At 34.2% G+C, this 22,472-nt stretch overlaps 1 protein-coding gene and 1 long non-coding RNA gene across 3 annotated transcripts in view; one reads left to right on the top strand and one right to left on the bottom strand.

The window, feature by feature from the left end:
- Positions 1 to 7,944, bottom strand: part of LOC127561821 (24-hydroxycholesterol 7-alpha-hydroxylase) — a 125,687-nt gene extending 117,743 nt beyond the window's left edge. Inside the window, exons 1-2 of the mRNA XM_051997095.1 lie at positions 7,848 to 7,944; positions 6,718 to 7,119 (exon numbers count right to left, since the gene is read on the bottom strand). Of these exons, the coding sequence (XP_051853055.1) occupies positions 6,718 to 6,894 (177 nt within the window). The 5' untranslated portion in view covers positions 6,895 to 7,119; positions 7,848 to 7,944. The remainder of the gene's footprint in view (positions 1 to 6,717; positions 7,120 to 7,847) is intronic.
- Positions 7,215 to 21,547, top strand: LOC127561823 (uncharacterized). Of its 2 annotated transcripts, none has more exons than XR_007953544.1 (3): positions 7,215 to 7,579; positions 7,906 to 10,977; positions 19,834 to 21,547. It is a non-coding gene; the product is annotated as an uncharacterized LOC127561823 (long non-coding RNA). The 2 variants fall into 2 exon arrangements; XR_007953543.1 differs by having other exon boundaries at positions 20,144 to 21,547.
- Positions 21,548 to 22,472: the final 925 nt, after the last annotated feature.

Here is a 22,472-nt window from a genome sequence, read left to right on the forward strand (position 1 = left end):
TCACTATTTGACAAAAACTGCTGGGAAACTGGAAATTGGTATGGCAGAAACTAGGCATGGACCCACACTTAACACTGTATACCAAGATAAGATAAAAATGGGTCCATGATTTAGGCATGAGATTATAAATAAATTAGAGGAAGATAGGATAGTTTACCTCTCAGACTTGTGGAAGAGGAAGGGATTTGTGACCAAAGAAGAACTAGAGATCATTACTGATCACAAAATAGAAAATTCTGATTATATCAAGTTAAAAAGCTTTTGTACAAACAAAACTAATGCAAACAAGATTAGAAGGGAAGCAATAAACTGGGAAAACATTTTTACAGGTAAAGATTCTGATAAAGGCCTCATTTCTAAAATATATAGAGAATTGACTCTAATTTATAAGAAATCAGGCCATTCTCCAATTGATAAATGATCAAATGATATGAACAGATGCTGTTTCAGATGATGAAATTGAAACTTTCTACTCATAAGAAAGGATGCTCCAAATCATTATTGATCAGAGAAATGCAAATTACGACAACTCTGAGATACCACTACACACCTGTCAGATTGGCTAAGATGACAGGAAAAGATAATGACAAATGCTGGAGCGGATGCAGGAAAACTGGGACACTGATGCATTGTTGATGAAGTTGTGAATGGATCCAACCATTCTGGAGAGCAATCTGGAATTATGCCCAAAAAGTTATCAACCTATGCATACGCTTTGATTCAGCAGTGGGCTTAGATCCCAAAGAGATATTAAAGAAGGGAAAAGGACCCATATGTGCAAAAATGTTTGTGGCAGCCCTCTTTGTAGTGGCCAGAAACTGGAACCTGGATGGATGCTCATCAATTGGAGAATGGCTAAATAAATTATGGTATATGAATGTTATGAAATATTATTGTTCTGTTGGAAATGACCAGCAGGATGAATACAGAGAGGCTTGGAGTGACTTATATGAACTGATGCTAAGTGAAATGAGCAGAACTAGGAGATCATTATACACTTCAACAACAATACTGTATGAGGATGTTTTCTGATGGAAGTGGATATCTTTGACAAAGAGAAGATCCAATGGAGTGCAAGGGACAATGTTGAAAAATTACCTATGCATATGTTCTGTCAATAAAAAGCTATAATAAAAAAGCTTTTAATATACAGTTTTACCCAATTATATGCCAATAAAACTGAAATGTAAGGAAAATGGATGAACATTTGCAAAGAGAACCCCCACAAATACTCAGATTAACAGAACATATAATAGATTACCTAAAGAATCTAATCTTAGGGGGGAAAATGAACTTTCTTCAAAAGAAATCTTCGGGACCAGATGACTTTATTTTGCCTTCTTTTTATTCCAAGTACTTATCACAATAACTGGCAAATAGTAAGCATTTAAAACTTACTGAGTGACTGGCTAACTTATCAGAAATAGGGAAGATGGAGGGAGAATGTGTTTTACTATTGACAAGCTTAATTTGAGATACCAGCTTTCTGACTCCTCTGATGATAGAAAGAGACAATACTATAAGGGAATAAGCAATTACCTTCTTTTCTCTAAAGCCAGGTAGTTCTGTGAATGGGTTTTGATCCATGGCATCTGTACTTCTCATTCTCTCTTTTAAGTGCAAGAGACTGGAACCTTTGATCTTATAAGCAGATCAATATTCTAAAGTACAGCCATTATCTTTATGCCAAGATGACCAGAATGCTAAGTGAAACCCTACTGACCTAACAGAGCTGCCACCACTTTATATATATATATAATATATATATATATATATATATATATATATATATATATATATATATATATAATTTCCTCAAGAGAATAAAAGATAGGTAAGAATATACCTTCAAGGTGTTAGGGGAAATATTTGTATATTGTTCTTGCTATGTCATTAAAATAAATATCTCCTTGCAAAACTAAGGGACATGCTGGTAGTCCAATAGGCAATTTTTAATGTAGGGCTAGAACTCAGAAAAGAAATCACAGTAATTATTGATTAGAGAAATGCAAATTAAGACAACTCTGAAGTACCATTTCATATCTTTAAGATTGGTTTAGAGGATAGGAAAAGATAAAGATAAATGTTAGAGAGGATGTGGGAAAACTGGAACACTAATATATTTTTGATGGAGTTGTAAAATGATCCAAACATTTTGGACAGCAATTTGGAACTATTACCAAAGGGCTATAAAAGTGTATATAACCTTTGGTCCAGCAATATCTCTACTGGATCTATATTTCAAGGAGATCATAAAAAAGTAAAAAAGTACCCATATGTGCAAAAATGTTTGTAGCAGTTCTTTCGTGGTGGCAAGCAAAGTGTGCCCATCAGTTGGGGAATGACTGAATAAGTTATGGTCTCTGAATGTAATGGAATATTATTGTTCTATAAGAAAGGATGGAGAGGCTGATTTCAGAAAAGCCTGGAAAGAATTACGTGAACTGATGCTAAGAGAAGTGAGTAGAACCAAGAGAACATTACACACAGTAACAACAAGATTATGTGATGATCAACTGTGATGGATGTGGCTCTTCAATAATGAGATGATTCAAGGCAATAAATCCAGAGAGAGAATTATGTAGACTGAATGTGAATCAGAGCATAATTTGTTTGCTTATTTGATCTTTTTTCTTATATTTTCCCTTTTTATCTGATTTTTCTTGTTTAGCATGATGAATATGGAAATATGTTTTGAAGATTTGCACATGTTTAACCTATATCAAATTTCTTGCTGTTTTGGAGAGAAAGGAGGGAAGAGAGAAGGAAAAAAGGGACAAGAATTTGCAAAGATGGATGTTGAAAACTGTCTTTGCATGCATTTAGAAAAATAAAATACTATTAAAATAAAATTAAAATTAAAAAGTAATGATAATAATGAATAATATTTATATATCATTTTACCTTTAGTAAAGTTACTCATGCTATACTTGTGGATAAAATCAAGGAAAGTGAGCCAGGTAACAGTATAATTAAGTAGAATCAAATATGTTGAATGGTTGGACACAAAAGCTAGCTACTAATGAGTCACTGTTGACTTGGAAGGTCTTCAATGGAGTCCCTTGCAAATCTGTGCGTTTTTTTTTTTTTTTTTTTAGTCACTTCACTCATGTCTAACTCTATGACCCATTTAGAATTTTCTTGGCAAAGATAATAGAATGGTTTGTCATTTTCTTCTCTAACTCATTTTACAGATGAGGAAACTTAGGAAAATAAGGTTAAGTGACTTGCCCAGAAGAGCCTTTCCTCCAAGATGGATCCTGCATTAATGTGGTCCCTCACCTCCGTAAGTGCAGAGTGCCGCCTGGAGTGCTACCGAAAGTTTAAAGAACAAGAACAAGATGATTCCACTGTGGCCTGCCAATTTTTTCACTTCTGCAGGTACTTTTCTGGATACCTTTCTCCATCACATCCCTTATGTCTCTCTAATTCTTCACTTCACCCTCCAGACTCTACCTGTTCTCTTATCCTAAGATTGTAAATAACCTGTCCTGCTTGTGCCATAACTACAATTTAAAGTTTACAGTGTACTTTTTCATTTGATCATGTAAACAGTGCTGTAATATAGAGACTACAAGCAAAGAGGATTTGAAACAATCACTTATGAACTGTTCTCAAAGGACTCAAGAATGTCTATATTGTCCTGTACTCATGAGCTTGTCATGAGAAACTACTAAGGCCCCCAAAATGATTATATTGTTAGACTTCTTGATTCCTAGATCAGATATCTATCCACTGAATCACCTAACTGTCCCTTATTACATTTTATATGAAGCCTTTTTCTCCCCTCCTTCCAATTGTATTTATTCTCCTTGTTTTTATTCTGGGTGTTCTTATATGTATATAGTACTTTCAGTCTTCCTTAAAATGTAACCTCCTTGGGGATTATTTCATTTATTGAGTTTGTATGTCCAGAGCCTATCACACTCTTTGAAATATAATTGTTGTTTAAGAAATACTTATTAATTGGTTGGTTTATTGAAGAAAGGAAACTAAGGTTGGATAGCAAGTCATCTAAACAACTTCAAGAGTTGTAAAAGATTACAGGGTTGATAAGATTTACAAGTGTAATATAGTAGCAAAAACAAGCAAAAATAAATCATTAATAAAAACCTCCCAATATGACCTCAGACATATTAAAGGAGGCATACTGATATAAAAGATGGGATTAGCATCCTACTCCTATCTATCAATCTATATCTATATCTCTATATATCTATAGCAAAAAGTTATTTAAATAGACTTCAGTTTTCTTATTGGCAAAATAAGGGTTTTAACCAGATTATTTCTAAAGTGTTTTCTAGCCAACAATTCTATAATGTAAAAGAATATTTTTAAAATATATATTTGCTTAAGGTCAAAGTCGTTACTGACAGAATGCTGTATTTTGGCATTATGAACTTGTTTTGATAAGCCATTTGGAATAATGTAAGAAAAGCTGCTAATTTGTTACTATTCTTTTTTGATACAGAAATAACAGTTGAAATTTTTAAAAAAGAAACTCCCCTTCCATTATTTTTTAGTAAATCAAGTGATTTTTAAAAAATGAATAATATTTGTGCCAATTCAATAATGTCCACTCTTTAGTCTGGAAATCATAGCCCTGTATTTAACCAATCTCTTATCTCAAGCTCATTTCATACTATTTTCCTCACCTTATCTCCATGAGAACAGAGGCAGTGACTTATATCATCTTCCTCATGTCTAACACATTGTAAGTGATGAATAAATGACTGAATCAAATACCTCAAAAGTCCAAAGAAATACTGGGATTATCTTGAAGCACATCAGGAACAAGGTAGACAATGTTATTTTACTTGAAAAGTTGCAGCAGAGGGAGTTGAATCTATATCTGCAATGCTTAGTTCAGTTCTGAGCACCACATATCAAAAAAAAAAAATAGGAGTCTGGGAGAAGTCTAAAGAAAAATAACTGAAATTATCAAAGAAATAGAGGCATTTAGGAATGAGAATAGGTGAAATATAATTTAGAAAGGCAAAGACAGAGAGATAACATGAACCTATGGAGAAGATTAACTTGTACTTCAGGTTCACTAAATTTCAGAATACAAAAACAGAACACTAGCTTTTTCTACTTGGAAAACTTTTTTTAGGACAAGTTTAGAAAGGTTACAAATGGCAACTACCTTTAGAAGAAGCCAGACCTATGGAGGAGGAGCAGGGAAGGAGGAAGGATGTTGGTGCAGAAGAGCCACAATGATTTATGAGAAATTTCATAAAGGATAGCCTAGCTCTTCATTACAGGAGGGAACTTCTGACACCAGGAGTATATGTAGATTAATGAGGTTACATTAAATGTTTTTTAAAGCCCAGCTTCTTAAACTGTAATTTGCAATTGCATATGGAATTTAGTAATTAAATGTTTTGGTCACAAAATTATGATTTATAATAAGAGTTTGATTTATATACCTATTTTATATACCAATGTATCTGGGGTCACATAAAATTGCTTGGGCAAAAAGGGGTCACAAATGGAAAAGCATTTTAAGAAGCCCTGCTCTAAGATACCTCAGAGCTCCAATATTTAGTAAATTTCTGAAATTTACTATCTCATTTTTAATATTTTAATTTGAGAAAAAAATTGGAAAGATTAAATAGCATATTTTGCCATAGCAAACTTTTGAAATCTAACAAAATCTTTCATTTGATGATATATTTCCTCCCTTTCTTCTATAATCATCTAATAATGTGCTGGAACCAGCTAAAACTAATTTAGAACCAGTCATTAAAATTTCAGTGTGAACATAACTAACGTGAAAATATGTTTTGCATGATCATACATGTATAACCTATACTAGATTGCTTGCTGTCTTCGGAAAAGGAAAAGAAAGGAGGGAGGGAGAAAACTTTGAAACTCAATATCTTACAAAGATGAATGCTGAAATCTACTTTACTTACAAAGATGAATGCTGAAATCTACTTTACATGCAATTTGAAAAAAAATACTAATTAAAAAATAAAATAAAATTTCAGTGTGAGCATTTACATCTATGAAAGCAGCAAAACAACACTCAAGATTTGGTTGTTTAGTCTTAAGAAAGTGATAGAGAAAATGATAAATAAAAAAGATAAAGAAAATAGAGAGCAATGAAGATTAAACATAAAAATGTGTTCTTTAAATTTTGGGCAAGGATGGGGTAGAAGCCAGGATGTTAAACATTTACCAGCAATTAAAAAAAGAAATCTTCAATTAGCTGAGGTTAAGGATTAATAACAGTATATTGGGCACCAGTAATTATCATACTACTGAAATTATTTCCAATAACATCTTTATTGCATTTTTACTATTTCTGGTCCAAGTTATGGTTCAAATCATCTGCAGCGTCGTTAGATGGATGAATAGATAGACAGATAGACAGATATAGACCTCGATTTATATCTAAAGATAGATTCGACCCAATGATCTCAGAGTATAAAGTATGCTATGTGCATCTCTCCCCCCCCCCAACTTTGACTGAAAAAAGAAAGAATAAATTTAATTACAATAATTTATTATCAGCTATGTTCCAGGCATTGTGCTAGGGAGCAGCAATATAAAAACAAAGATGAAAGTTTTTGATTTCAAGAAACTTTCTACCAGCACTGGGGAGATGGAAAACCATTAACCCATATAAATAAATACAAAATAACAAGAAGAAACTTTGTCAATAAAACTTTTTTTTCCCCTCAACTTCCTCTTTCACCCCTGCCCCATTACCTTGATTCTTGCTTGCTCTATAAATTCCAGAGGAGATTTTCCAAACTTAAAAGCAGCTCCAATCCAAGGTATCCAGCCACTTATGCATGGGGGTCTGTGCGAGTTATTTTGCTGATGAAATAAATAAAAGACAGCGCATCCTAGGATTAGGGCCAAAGAAATTAAAAATATCTCCATTTTTCTGGCTGTCTTCGTAGTGTTTTGGTTTTTTAAATAGTTTTACAGGTGGTGAGAAGAAGTTTGCACCTCCCAACTTGCGGGCGGCACTCTCAGAGGACGTTGCCTTGAAGCCTGACGAGAATCAGGCCAGATGAAGTGCAAGGTAGTTTAGGGTAAGCGGCAGGCGCGGTGGGAGGGAAAGGAGCGTCTTTCAGACCAATCAGGAGGCTGCGCTTGAAAGGCCTGTGAAGCGGAAAGTATAGGAGGAGGGGTTGAAAAGACTACATTTCCCAGAAGTCTCAGCGAGCTTTATCCTACGGGTTTTTCTACTGCGCAGTAGCCTCGCATTCATTATTGTATCCGCTTTAATACTATTCCTTAATAGCTTGAAGCACCCGGGCTGTATACGGCGAGGGCTGACAGAGTGGGCGGCCGGGTGGGCATCTCTCTAGGGAACTGTTGGACTAAACTCAGCTGGGGATGGTTCCAGTTAGGCCGCTGTCTGCTGGAGATAGCACACGCCGATGGAGAAGTAAACGGATGTGGAAGAAAGTGGGGCCGGGCCCAGGGAGAGAATTTAAGTTTGTCCTGCAGCTGAATGGGCCTGCCAAGTGGGCGAAGAGAAAGTTTTGACTCTCGTTCAGAAATGGCCCTAAACGAATACATTCAATACTTAACTCTTCAGAGGCCGTGGCCGAGATAGGTATCCAGTTCCCTTCCTCCCTGGTCTTCACCTAGTGCAAGGGATGGAAGGGCAAGGGGAGGGGTCAAAGAGCCGGGTGGGGAGCTGCTCATGGGAGAGTTGAGGGGTATGGGAGAGGTAGAAGGTTCTGGTCCTAGAATGCACAAAATCCACAGAGCAGAGGGATGCAGGGCTTGAATAAAAGATACCATTTCTAGTTCATGGGGGGGTTAGAAAGAATTCTGACTGGAGCCAGTAGAGATTTGAGTTCAAATTCCAGCTTAGCTACCTGTCTACAGTTCGATGTGTAACTTTTCTGAACTTCTTTTCTTGTCTGTATTATGAAGAACTGGACTGTTTCTGGAAGGGAATTCACCGCACTACATCTTAAGAGTCTTTGTGGGTTCTGACTGGGAAATCAGGGATTAGAACCCTGACTAAATCGAAGATGATTACGCGGAGTTTTGAATTCGAGAACCTTGATCCTAATCTGCCTTCTACTATATAATGCCTGGTGAGAAAATGAGAATAAAAGTAGATGTGATAAAGACTAATTTGGAGATTGTTTAGAGGCTGATTCTTAGAGGTGGGAGTAGGCTTAATCAAAATAGGTGCCAGAAGTTTCTCAACCAGACAGAGCGCTCAAACTGTGTAGTTAGCCAACAACGAACCTAGGTTAAATTTATCTGTTTAAACGTAATGAGTTTTTGTGTCAGTCTGACAATCAAATCACCTCTATTATCATGCACTGGGCCCATAGTTTGGAACCATTCTTAATAATGAAGTGCTCCTGAGGAGAACTCTTAACTACTTGTTCTTGCCTTGAAATCAGTTTTCTAATTCGTGATTTGAAAATAATATAAGAAGCAATTAAAAACAAATTTAGTTGAATAGCAGTCAGAATGTTCTTAGTATAGATACATATGATTGCTATAGATTTAATTGTTTTTTTGCTGACTAAGCATTGTTCTGCAATCAAAGGAGTTCATAAATTGATTTTTTGTAGTTCCCTAAATTTTTATTCCCAGGGAATAAGCTGAATTACCCAGCCCTCCTTGTATGTCTAATTTGTTTGTTTTTCCCCAAGATTCAATATACTTGAAAATATTTTATAAACTGGCCTCATATAAAATGCCACTTTTAAAGGAAATAGTAACAAGATTTTACTGTTTATGAAACATATCACATAAGGAAAGGCTTTTTTTTTTTTTTTTTTTGGTTTCATATTGATACAGGCCATTGTCTATTTTTTAGCTTTCCTATTGTCTTACTTTCCATGTTCATTTGGGATCTATAGCAATTTATTTCTCTTTCTGACTCTGCCACTTATGAGTACTTCTGTTGCTTCATATATATATTTCCACTAACAGTTATTTATTACATTATGAATTTGCCTTTTATTAACCCAATCTTTGTCATTAAATCTTAGAAAATATTTATAGTGGGGAGCCAAGATGGTAGAGTGAAGCCAGAAAGCTGCCTGAGCTTTCCTAGTTTACCTCAAAAACCATATGAAACCAAGCTTCTGAATAGTCAGATGGAATGAAACCAGTCTCCGGATCAAGATATATTCAAAGGATTTCAAGAAAGATCAGTCTCACTGGGATGAAAAATGATCAGTCTAGACCATACATTTTGTGGAAAAGCCAGTGTGGAAAAACCCTGCTGTTCTTGGAGAGAGTAGGCAGGACTACCCCTGCTGTGAGCAAGACACCAAATACAAAGGGGCCCCCGTGCTCAAAGCCAAGGCTGACACCTGCACATAAAGTTTGGGACAGCACCCCCTGCACTCCAGGAGCAGAGGTTAACCATAAAATAGGAGAAAAAAAGAGAAAGAAAGAAAATGAGCAAGAAACAGAAAAGAAACTATAGAAAGCTATTGTGGTAGTAGGGACGACAAAAACACCAGCTCAGATAAGAGGTCCACAGAGGAAATCTCAAAAAGTGACATGAATTGGTCCCAAGCCCAAAGAAGCTTCTTAATGGTATTTATAAAAGATTTTAAAAGTCAAATAATAGAGGCAGAAGAAAAATTAGGAAGAGAAATGAGAGATATGTAAAGAGAAGAAATAGCCTGGAAAAAGAAGAACAAAAGTCGACTGAAGAAAATAATTCTTAAAAAAATTATACTTGGCCAAATACAAAAAAAAAAAAAAAAAATCCACTGAAGAAATTAATTCCTTAAAAAACACAATTGGCCAAATGCAAATATATTTATAGTGGGAAAGACTTTTTTTCCAAAAGTACTTATTGATCTGGGTTTTGGGCACAAGTCAGAAAATACAACTTGGTTAATGAAAATTAAATGGATAAGATTTTCTAGATGTTCTTTCACTATTAAAGGATTACTGGCTGACTCTCAGGCTGGTCTTCACATCTTAATAATATCATCACAGATCTGGTTGGTAACTTTGCAGATTTAGGACTTTAATTTTACTATTTCATCTAGGAGGAATTTATTCCTTTTAACTAAGTTCACAAAATAATTTATAAAACAGGATGCTAAGTTAGGAAATAATCATAGAAACTATCAGAAGAAGCATTTTGTTGTAGTAAATAGAGAACAAGCTCTCAAAGACAAGAAAATCTGTGTTGGCATCCTGCCACTGGTTGTATGACTTTGAGCTAGTCATTTCACTTTTCAGTGACTCCAGGTCATTTCCTTTAAACTAGTAAATTGTAAAGTAGTTGTTGATCTCTTTTGAAAGCAGGAAGTTTTCTTCACAAAGAGTTCCTGATATGAATGGACACCATTTCTCTGGACTAAAAAGAAAATTTAAAACTCCTTATCTCTTAGAATAGCTAGTACCAATCATTTGCACAGAGTACTCTTGATAGCTAAATCCAAATCATGAGATAAAATTCTAAATCAGATGATTTCAATTCAGCAAGTACCTACTATGTCTCAGGCATTATGTTAGGTATTAAGAATATAAAAGCAGTGGTTTACATTCTATTGGAGACAACATATATATAGATAAGGAGGGAAAATAAAATATTAGGAGAGGGGAAGAACACTAAGGCAGGATAGGGCATGGAAAGGGGAGGTAGTATGGATAAAGAAAGGATTTGTTTAGGAGTACTTAAGTGGAGCTAAGGGATTTTAAGAGGCAGTGCTGAAGAGGAAGGAGATCTTGTATGGAATATTATTGGAATGTATGTATAGGAAATACATCCAATTAAAATATATTGGAAACAACAAATTGGCCAGTTTGGTTAGAATGTAGATTATATGGGAAAGAGTATTGAGAAATCTGTGGGGGGAAAAAAAATTGGAGCCAAATAGTGAAGGACTTTAAATGCCAAAGAAGTTTATATTTTATTCCAGGGATCACTGGGGATGATAGAATCTGCTTCAACATAGGAATGATGTAGACCTGTACAGTAGGAATCTCAGATTTGCTGCATCAGTGGGGAAGGTGAGTTGACCAGAGGTTATTATAATAGTCTAGGCAAAATTAATTTAAAAAAGGAATGTCCTTTAAATCAGTTGGATTGATTTAAATCTATAAATCATTTTGATTGTTAATATTAAGTTCCCTTTTTAAAGAAACCTAAACCTAACAGCTAAGCTAGACTAACACAGATATTCTCTTAAGTCTGGTTTACCTATATATTTAGTGAATTGACAGAAAAGACTTTTATCATTTAGTAGCAAATAATTTAAACTAAGATATATATCTTTGTAGAAATAAAATAATTATAGGATTATAAAGCTCTTTTTAAAAGGCTAAATTTTCCTTTTTGAAAGCTGGAAAAAGGATGGTTGACTAAAGTTTGAATTCCTTTTTCCAATTTTAGTGAAAACTACTTTTTTTTTTTTCCTTGAGCTAAAAGTTAAGTATACATTGAGTGATATAATCTTCTATTGGTTCCCTTTCTGGCAACTGGAAGATGGCTGGAAGAGTGTGTATTACTATTAACTACAAACCACATGTTAGCTTTTAAACTTAAAAAAAAATATATTCATTTTGAACTTAAATATTAAAAAAGAACATTTCCATGTACATAACATAACAAGAATTCAGCATAAAACCTTGTATTTTCATTTCAAACTTTTTACTTTAAAACAACTATGTAATAAACACTAAACATTGTTTTCAAAGTTATTCTGCTTTTCTGTGCTTCCTTCTAAGTTTTCTTTTCTCTGCTGTGAACTTTTTTCCCCCTCCAGCATACTATCCATATTTCTATTTATCAGTTCTTTCTCTGGAGGTGGATAGCATCTTTCCTGCAAGTAGTTGGTTTGAATATTTATGATAATCCAGATAAATCATTCATTCAAACTTATTCTTAGGACAGTATTTCTGCCACTGTGTACAACTTTCTCTTGGTTCTGCTTATTTCCCTTTTTTTCTCTAAAATCAATCAGTTCATATCTTATCATACAATAGTATTCCATCACAATCATAAGCCACAGCTTGGATAGCCATTCCCCAATGAAAGGGCATTAATCATTTTAGCCAAACTGATAGATATAAGATGATATCTTAAAATTGTTTTCATTTGCATTTCTGTACTCAGTAATGATTTAGAACATTTTTTGACTACATATAGTTTAGATTTCTTCATCAAAAAACTGCTCATATCCTCTGACCATTTGTCAATTGGGGAATAACTCCTGTTCTTATAAATATGACTGGGGAATGACATGTTCTTATAAATGTATTTATAAAGAAATCATTATATTATATATATGCCATTTTACATGCTATATTTTATCTATCAATATTATATATTTATCTAAATATTATAACTTAACATATAAATATTTCATATAAGATATAAAAATATGATATATAATATTTACATAAAATAAATGACATATAAGTATATAACACATAAATCAATTATATATAAATATATGTACTCTATTATATATTTATCTAAATAAATTCTTATAAATGACTCATCTTATAAACTTCTTTATAGAATTGAATAATGAGATTTTTATTTGAGAGACTGCTATAAAAATGTTTTTCCTAAGTTTCTGCTTTTCTTCTTATCTTAGCTACATTGGTTTTATTTATAGAAAACCTTTAACTTAATGTAATTGAAATTACCCATTTTACACTTCATAATGCTCTATCTTGTTTATTCATATTGTTTTCCTATCCATATGTCTGATGGATAATATATTCCATGTTCTTCTAATTTTCTTGTGACATCTCCTTTTATGTATTTATATTGACCTTATCTTAGTAATAGTTTAAGATAGTGATCTATGCCCAATTTTTGGGCAAGTTGGAAAGCTTTCCCAACTATTTTTTATTAAATAAAAAAATCTCCAAAACTTAAATCTTGACATTTGTTAAACACAAGATTACTGATCTACTTTTCTGTTTTTTAGCTAGTATCAGATAGTTTTGATAATTATTGCCTTATAATTTAAGATCTGGTATTGTAAAGCCTACTTCCTTGACACTTGTTCATTAGTTTTTTGAAATTCTTGATCTGTTGTTCTTCCAAATGAATGTGGTTTATTTTTCTAACTCAGTTAAATAATTTTTGGTAATTTAATTAGGATGGTATTGAATAAGGTAAATTGAATTAGGTAAAATTGTCATTTTTATTATATCCTAATATTTACTAAAATTATTGTTTCAACTATTCTTTGAATCTTTAGGATTTTTCAAATATATCATCATATTGTCTGCAAAAAAAGAGTTTATTATCTTATTTCCCATTCTGATTCCTTCTGTTTCTTTTTCTTCTGTTATTGTTATTGCCAGCGTTTCAAAAACAGTATTCATTAATATTAGTGACTTGTAGTATAGTTTCTCTGTTTATCTCTTTTAATTAAATCTCTTAACTTTATCTGAAATCATCATTGCTGATCCTATTTTTTTAAAGTCAGCTGAAGCACAATAAATTCTACTTCAAGTCTTTGTTTTAGCTCTGTGTATCTCTCAATTTTAATTATGTTGCTTACAAAAAACAATCCTGGATCCTGATTTTTATTTTATTTATGGATGAGTTCTGCTGCTCCCCTCACCCCTACCAGGACTTGTTTGTTGATTCAGAAAAGTCTGCCTGAAAGTGTTTGTGCTTCTGTCATTCCAGATCAATGCTCCTCAAGGTCAGGTTTTCCTTAGGTCCTCCCAAATTGTCTTGAAAACATTTGCTTCACCCAGATTTTTAGTTCTTTCTGCCTCTCAAAATTTCCTTTGAGGCAATATTTTTATTATGTATGTGGGAGAATTTTATAGAATTAGTTGTTTTTCATCTTAATCTTCCATTTTCCAGAATTTTGTCCCATTTTAAAATTCCTCTTTTCTGCTAACAACAGCAACAACAACAAAAATTAATAAGCTCTGTAAATCACTTATTGGTCTCCAATTACTGAAGGCTTGGTTAACCTAACTTAATCATAGTAAGTGGACTTACTCAATCATTATATAAACTTTGTTACTTCAGAATTATTTTCTATTTCATATAATTATTTTTAATACATTTAACACAGAATTAGGATGAGGACTTATCAAATTACCTAAAATTAGATCAAAGCAAATTGGATATTCTTACTTTCATTAAAAATTGGTCTTCTGTGTTCAAGATAAACCATTAATAAGAGAAATGCTGGGAGAACAATATTTTGTTTCCATAGATGATGTGACTTGGCTATAAAGATAAGAAATTGGAAGGGGAGTCAAATCCGGGGTTAGCAGTAGAGTCTGTACCACAAAAGAATGTCTTGGAGTACAAAGTCAGGTTGAATGGAAGGATGAGGTAGCTTGTTAAGATATCTCCAACTAATTATCTTATGACTCAAGGAGCTGGCTAACCAAAGTTTCTGATAAAGGAGCCCAAGCCTAAAACTAGCTAAAACCAGCTTGGATCATGATAGGACATGAACTTTTGGCAAGCACACATGCTTAAACTCCATACATATTAACAGACACACCTTGAGGATAGATTAGTCCACACCTTTGAACTTGCAATGTATGACCAACAAGGGGAAACATATCAGGATTAACATAAAAGAGGTGGATAAGGAAGACTTTAACCTGGAAGAGCTCTATTCAATCTAAGCTCTGAAGGAAGGAACTATTTATCTGACCAGCAGCATAAAACTTCATCAGAAATAGATGAAATTCGCTTACTTCGTTGAATGTCCATCTTCTTCCCTGGAAAAAGATGCTCATTCTCGCTGGGTAAGTTATTTTTGGTTGCATACCAAGTTCCTTAGCCTTTCGGAATATCATATTCCAGGCCCTTCGATCTTTTAATGTGGATGCTGCCAGATCCTGGGTGATCCTTATTGTGGCTCCTTGATACTTGAATTGGGTTTTTCTAGCCGCTTGCAATATTTTTTCTTTCATCTGAGGGTTCTGGCATTTGGCCACTATATTCCTTGGTGTTTTGATTTTAGGATCCCTTTCAGTGGGTGATCGATGAATCCTTTCAATGTTTATTTTTTCCTCTGTTCCTATGACTTCTGGGCAGTTCTCTTTGATAATTTCCTGGAAGACAGTGTCCAGGCTCTTTTTTTCATCATGTTTTTCTGGGAGTCCAATGATTCTCAGATTGTCTCTCCTGGATCTGTTTTCCAGGTCTGTTGTCTTCCCCAGAAGGTATTTCACATTTTTCTCCATTGTTTGATTTTTTTGGATTTGCTTGACTGATTCTTCTTGTCTCCTCGAGTCATTCAATTCCACTTGTTCAATTCTGATTTTCAGTGAAGTATTCTCTTCACTCACTTTTTTAAAATCTTTCTCTAATTGTCCAATTGAGTTCTTTTGTTCTGTGGAATTTTTTTCCATTTCGCCAATTTTGTTTTCCAGTTCACTAATCCTATTTTTCAAGGATTTTACTTCTTTATCCACTCTCTCTTTAACTGACTTCTCCAGGCTCTTTTGCCAAGCCTCCCTCTCCTTTTCCCAAGCTTCCTTCTCCTTTTGCCAAGCCTCACTCTGCTTTCCCCATTTTTCTTCTAGCTCCCTTGTGAGAGCCTTTTAAATCACTTCTATGAGGTTCATCTGTGCTGAGGAACAGACGATCTCCTCCTTTGGGGAATCACCTGGGGACTGCCTGTTTTTAGTCTCCTCAGGATTTAGAGTCTGCTCTCTATCTGTGTAGAAGCTGTCTAGGGTTAAAGTCCTCTTTAGCTTCTTGCTCATTCTGTCTATTAATCAGAGACAAACTACCAAAGAAAAACAGAAAAAACTGGAGTCTTTCTTTGGGGGGGGGGCTGGGTGTGTTATCGAGCTTCCTCTACAGACTGCAGGTGGCAGCAGTGAGGCACTAGCAGGACTGTGCTGCGCCTGCGCTCTGAGATCCCAAAGCGTGCTGAGTCACTGAGGGGGGGGAAGGGGGGGGCGGCCAGGTCCTGAGAGACTCCAGCTGTTTGCGGTTGTGTTCTTCAGCCCCGGTGTTTTTAGCTTCTCTGCTGGGCTGTTGACTTGCTGCAGGTTCCAAACCTGTAGCGAAGCTCTCCCCGCAGAGACAGCTGCGATCACTCCCCACCCCCTCTCCAGTCTGCTCCCGTGCTCTCACTGCCGCTGCCGCCGCCTGCGCCCGATCTAAAACCGCCCAGCCCTCCAGTAAAGACAGACCTTTCTTGGCGGATCTCAAGGATGGCTTCTCTTGGTAACTATTTGTGGGTTTTTTTCAGTCAAGCATTGATTCAGAGGCTTGTAATGAAGTGGATAGTGAGAGAAAGCGCGGAGCTTATGCAACTGTGAGCCTCCTCTCCGCCATCTTAACCGGAAGTTTCCAGCAGCATAAAACTTGCTCTTTCTATATTTGGCGCACTTTCCCTAAAGGATATATGTTCCTGCTTCTCTGAAGAATCAATGACTGTTGGCTGCATTCTTCAGTCTCTTTGAATAAAACATCACAGGCTTCAAATTTGAATTTGGGGTCTTGCTTGTCAAACTTATCATTAGAATTAGATCACCTTTCTACCTTGAACAATCCTAGAAATAGCCCCATGGAAGTCTTACTTTTCCACCAAACATATCAGGATTAACATAAAAGGGGTAGGTAAGGAAGACTTTAACCTGAAAGAGCTCTATTCAATCTAAGCTCTGAGGGAAGGGACTATCTATCTGACCAGCAGCATAAAACTTGCTCTTTCTATATTTGGCGCACTTTCCCTAAAGGATATATGTGCCCACTTCTCTGAAGAATCAATGACTGTTGGCTGCATTCTTCAATCTCTTTGAATAAAACATCACAGGTTTCAAATTTGAGTTTGGGGTCTTGCTTGTCAAACTTATCATTAGAATTAGATCACCTTTCTACCTTGAACAATGCTAGAAATAGCCCCACGGAAGTCTTACTTTTCCACCATTTTCCCCCTCCTCAATTCTATACACACTACCACCCTTGTCTTTGCATTTTCTTATTAAATGTTACCATTTTGAAAATTGTAATTTCTTACATTAGTTACATTTAGATGAGTAAGATTTGGGAAATACTTGTTTCCTTGAGAGAAAATTGGGACCTTAGTCTAATTAGCAACACATTTACAAGCTTTTGTAAGTGTTGCCTCTATAGTTGATAAGTTTCATCCATTTTGTGTTAGGTTATTTTAGCTACAGTTTCAAAAGACCCATATTTTCTGACTTTGCCTCTACATCCAGGGAATGTCTTCATTTTGGAACTTCTTACTTCCTGTGCAACAACTGACTACAGATGAGACCTTGCTATGCAATTAATGGATACAGAGAATAGCTTGGAATCCATCTTTCTTTTTTTAAAAAAATTAAAATTACATAATTCAGCATAGATGCTTGAAATATGTCAGGGCTCATTCCCATGTAACCTAAACTTTATCATTTTCTGATTGTTTGGCATGGTAATCTCTTATGAATGTGGCAATCCCTTAAGTTTAGCATTTCTATGTTTGCATTTCAGAATGTTTTGGGTATTGGGTTTGTGGATATTGTTATTGTTTTATTTTTCTTTTGCAACTTTTCCTCTGGGTCTTATAGAAACTGGACTCCAGATGGTAAGGAGAAGCTGCACCTAGCCCTTTTATAAAAGAAACAACCCTCCAAGGTGGACTAAAGACAATTATTGGCATCATAAAGGAGGAAAGGTTTCTAAAACTTTGGCAAGGAGTAACACCTGCAGTTTATAGACTTGTTATACATTGATTATGTATTTGGGGATTGAACCTAATGTAAATATTAACATCAAATATTAATATTTATATGTTGAGTAATCATTTGAAGTGTTGTTGACATAGATTTTTCTTTATCAGACAAGAATCCCTATTAATGAGGAAAGAAAATTGTTCTAGGAAGTTCCAAGGAATTTTCTCAGACTGTAGAGCTTAGACTGAAGTAAAAAATCAAAAGCAAGGCTTATTTAATTAAAAGGGAAACAAGTCAAAAATACATTTGAAGGATTAAATCATGGCAAATTAGTAACATACAGCCTTAAAGGACTTCAGAGTTATACAAGTGCTACAAATTATAGATGTCAAAAGAATTGTAAAATTATTAGAACAAAGTCACTGTAACTTTAATAGAAATAAGAATAAGATGTGTATTTTCACTACTAAATGAAGTTCCCCTGTGAAGATCGTCTGCCACTGATAGTCTTTAGAGAGTTGCCCAGAGCTCTAAGAAATTTAAGTGTTTTGCCCATGATCATACAGCCAGATTATTTATAAATGCCATGATGTTATTAAGATATTCAAGTGTATTTGTTATTTGTTATGTAAGCAATAACCTTATGATCACTTGCTAATGGCTTAAGTTAGTGACCTGGTTATTTTATCTAGAGTAATAAGGCCTTTTAGTTTGTAATTATTTAGGTTTGAATATCAAAAATTCTGCTTCTTTAGATTCTTGCTATTCACATACTCCATCTTGAGTCTTGCTAGTCAGTTACTCTATATTTTTTCTCTGATGCTTTTCTATTGAATAGAGTCAGTTTATCAATATGACTAATTTATAGTTATACTTTGTAATTTAAAAGAAATTGAAGAACCATTTGACATTCAGCTTGTGATTGGTAATGTTTTTCTCTTCAGAAATGATCAAATCAACTAATACTTGATTTTGGTTGTCTCTAAAAATGAATAATAGTACTACTAATGATGATGATGATGATGATTATAGTTCATGTTTACATAGACAGGAACATAATGGGATTCATTATTTCCTGCAATGCAAAGGGTTATAAGAACTAGCCATAATTTATATAGGTTCTAAGGTTTGCAAAGCACTTTACAAATCTTATTTCATACAATTCTTTGCACCCAGAGAGAGGACTGTGGGGACTAAGTGTGAATCACAACATAGTATTGTCATTCTTTTTGTTGTTTGCTTACATTTTGTTTTCTATTTCTTTCTCTTTTTTCCTTTTTGATCTTATTTTCCTTGTGCATTATGATAAATGTAGAAATATATATATATATATATATATATATATATATATATATATATATATAGAGAGAGAGAGAGAGAGAGAGAGAGAGAGAGAGAGAGAGAGAGAGAGAGAGACTAATTGAACATGTTTAACATTTATTGAATTACTTGCTGTTTAGGGGAGGGAGTGGGAAGATAGGGAGAAAAAAATTTGAAACACAAGATTTTGCAAGGATGAATGTTGAAAACTATCTTTGGTTGTATTTTGAAAATAAAAAGCTTATAAAAGGAAAGAAAAAGTCCTGAAAAACTGCAAGTTTCTTAAATGTCCTTTTTTTTTTAATTTAGTATTATGGTTTTGTTGGATATGCTATTTTTGGCCATGGGCATAGTTCTTTTGATTGTTGATACATATTATTCCAGGATATGCAGTCTTTTACTGTAATTTCTGATAAATCCTGTACAATTCTAATTTTACCTCTAGCATTTTTGAATTGCTTTTGTTGTTGTTGTTGTTGTTTTGCAAAATGTTTCTCTTTGATCTAGGGATTTTGATATTTGGCAATAACATTCCTATGTGTTTTCCATGTAGACTCTCTGAAGTGGTATTTGGTGGATTTTTTCTATTTCTACTTTCCCTACTTTCATGTTCTGTCACTCTAAGACAATTTTCTTGGGTTATTTCTTGTATTGGGTGAAAGTTCCTGTGGTTGTGGCTGAGATTCTAGTAGAACTCAGGTAGCCCTAGTTCTCCTACCTTATTGTTTCTGCAGAGTTAATCCCATCCTGGGGTCTTTCTTTAGGTTTTCTAGGGTTGTCCTGAGAGGATCCCTGTTCTGCCCCAAATCTTATTTGTTTTTCATCCTTTTCACCCTGAGACACAATTTTCTTCTGTTTGTGGGGGAAATCTAGAGAGCCTGAAATTTTCTGACCGACTCTTCATCTTCCTAGAATCCTGCTCTTCAGAAAAAAAAATATTCTAATCAGCAAAATGATGTTATGGGCCAGAACTCTGAAACAAGGATTCTTACAAGGTGTTAAGTCAGTTGAATTGACTTAATAGTTCTCTACTTTAATACATGTACTTAGTACTTATATAGTTCCACAAGATTCACACTTATGATAATGGAGCATATAACAGCCAGCAAAGGCAGAAACAGATTCATTCCATCGTCCACCTTTGTGGTGGCTGAAGGTTGAAGCACAAATCTTTGGACTCAGAGAGATTCATTCACTTCATCTCACATCACCTTTGTGGCAGGTTCTCCTCCTTCACTTCTCCACTGAAACCAAGACTTGGGAAGGCCTCCAGAAAACTAGCCAAGCCCCAAGTGAAGGAATGGGACTTTGAAGGAGACAATAAAGGATTTGGACTTTAACACCTGGCTGCACTTGTGGTGATTACTCGGACTGAAAAGAAGGCTGCCCCCAAAGACCTCCAGGAAATCAAACAGAGAATATTACACAATACAGTGTCTTCAAAGTATTTGTTCAATTTGTGAGACTTTCTACAAGTGTAAGAAAGAATATTTCTGAGAATGTGTTGTTTTATATATTTCTCTATCTCTTTACAATTTTATTGTATTGAATCTCATTTAATCTCTGTAGTTTTGACTCAAAGTAACAATATAGTAGTTAATGGGATAATGTATTAATTTACTGACTTATCCAATGCACTCACACATTAGGTCTTACTAAGGTTTAAATAGTTGGATGTAGGAATAAATGGCATGCAGTATAAGTAATTGAATTGATTATCATTAATGGTCAATTTTTGTAGTTTATTCAGGCTTCTGAATGGTCTCTTATGAATATATTTATGACTTTGGTCTTAGAAAACCTGAAATAACCAATTTCCTCTAGTAAGTATAGAATAATCTTGTGACTATAAAATCTTTAAGGATTTTTTTGTCTATTAGATTTATATAAAATGTTGTTTTTGAGATAAAAGCATTTCATTACATAAGTTTAAAATAACTGATTTTGAGAGGATGAAAGAAGGGCAATGTCTGGACCTCTAATTATAAGTATAGGGATCTTCTAATAAGCAATTTCCTTTCTTAATGCAAATCTACAATTGATGTAGTCTTAAAAAGTTACCTGGGACACTGAAAAATTAAATAACTTGTCTAAAGTTAACAATTAATATGAATAGAAAGAAGAGAAGAACCATTCTAATGTCAGCATCATAAGCCCTAAGCATGGTTTAAAATGTAAAATTAAATAATTCTTGGAATTTATTATAAGGAGACTTGTATCTGTATTAGAAATCTTTAAAAAATTATATATAGCCAAAACAACTAAAAAGACAAACACTATTTATGTAAGATAGAAAAAGCCAAATATCATATAGTTAGAATGTATAAAATTCACTCCTCTAGGAACATCATATTTACAAATCATTTGCTTTAGTGTTATAAGAACTGCAATACTATGAAATACTTTCAAAGAACCCCATCCACTGGAATTGGAAACATGGAAAAATGAATAGGAAAATGCTGCTGTTTTCTTATACAAACAGTAAAATCTATGATTCTGCCATTAACTGGAATGTTCAGAAAACATTTTAATCATTTTAACTCTTTGTGGAAAATGTCTCAAAAACATATTTCTTTCTAGACTTTATAACCTTAGTCTTTCAATAAATCTAGCCCATTCATAGTAATGCATATCTCCTCCCATAAAATTGCCATAAATAGTCCACCTAACATTCTAAGGGTCTCCTCTTCATCTCCTTAATATTAAGCGGGTGTAGGTGCAGCACAATGGCTGATCATCTTTTACCTCTCACTCTCCCTATGTGACTATTCCATTTCTTTTTTACTTTTCTTTCAGATAAAATCCTTTATGCCACTGTACAATTTATTATTGATGATATATTGTAGCCATCTCTTTTTTACCATATACTTCTCCACTGCCATTTGGATGACCTGTACCATTAATTCATAAGAAACTGGTTTTTCATCACTCATAACTATATAACAAAACTGGGAGAATATTGGTTTAAAAAGCTAGGCCTTTGTTTCAAGGAGAAACTTGGTATCACTGAAACGACAGTTTAACAACTAAATCCATTCTACTATCTTCCTCCTATTAAATTCTAGACTTAGTTCCTTTTCCCTATGCCATGTTGTTACAAAGTACATATAGTTATGAAGCTATGAAGTGACAGTTTGTGCAATAAGCATTCTTTATACACTTTATTTCCCCAATGTGAATATCTAGATCAAACACAATCTATTATAGGTCTCATTTAGGGAGTTCTTCATTGTTCCAGGGCTTGATGCAATAGTACAATGCTGTCCTTTTAAACAGGATCATCTGGAGAATCTTATCATCTGTAAGGACTCCCTCTTCTGTTTGGATGTGGTAAACACTTCTTTTCTCTATCTTAAGAATCAGAGGATAATCGAACAAAGATATTCTGTTGTGTCGATTAAAGAATATTGTATGATTTTCACCTTCTTGGAAGTTTCTATTCCCTTTTCATTTTTAGCAAGAATGTCTACTGTTCTCTTGACTATCTTTTTTCTTTATTTAGTAATAACATGAATAGATAGTTTTTCCTGTCATTCTTTATATTTACACAT

The sequence above is a fragment of the Antechinus flavipes genome, chromosome 4 (genome assembly GCF_016432865.1).
Source record: "Antechinus flavipes isolate AdamAnt ecotype Samford, QLD, Australia chromosome 4, AdamAnt_v2, whole genome shotgun sequence".
Lineage (NCBI taxonomy): Eukaryota > Metazoa > Chordata > Mammalia > Dasyuromorphia > Dasyuridae > Antechinus > Antechinus flavipes.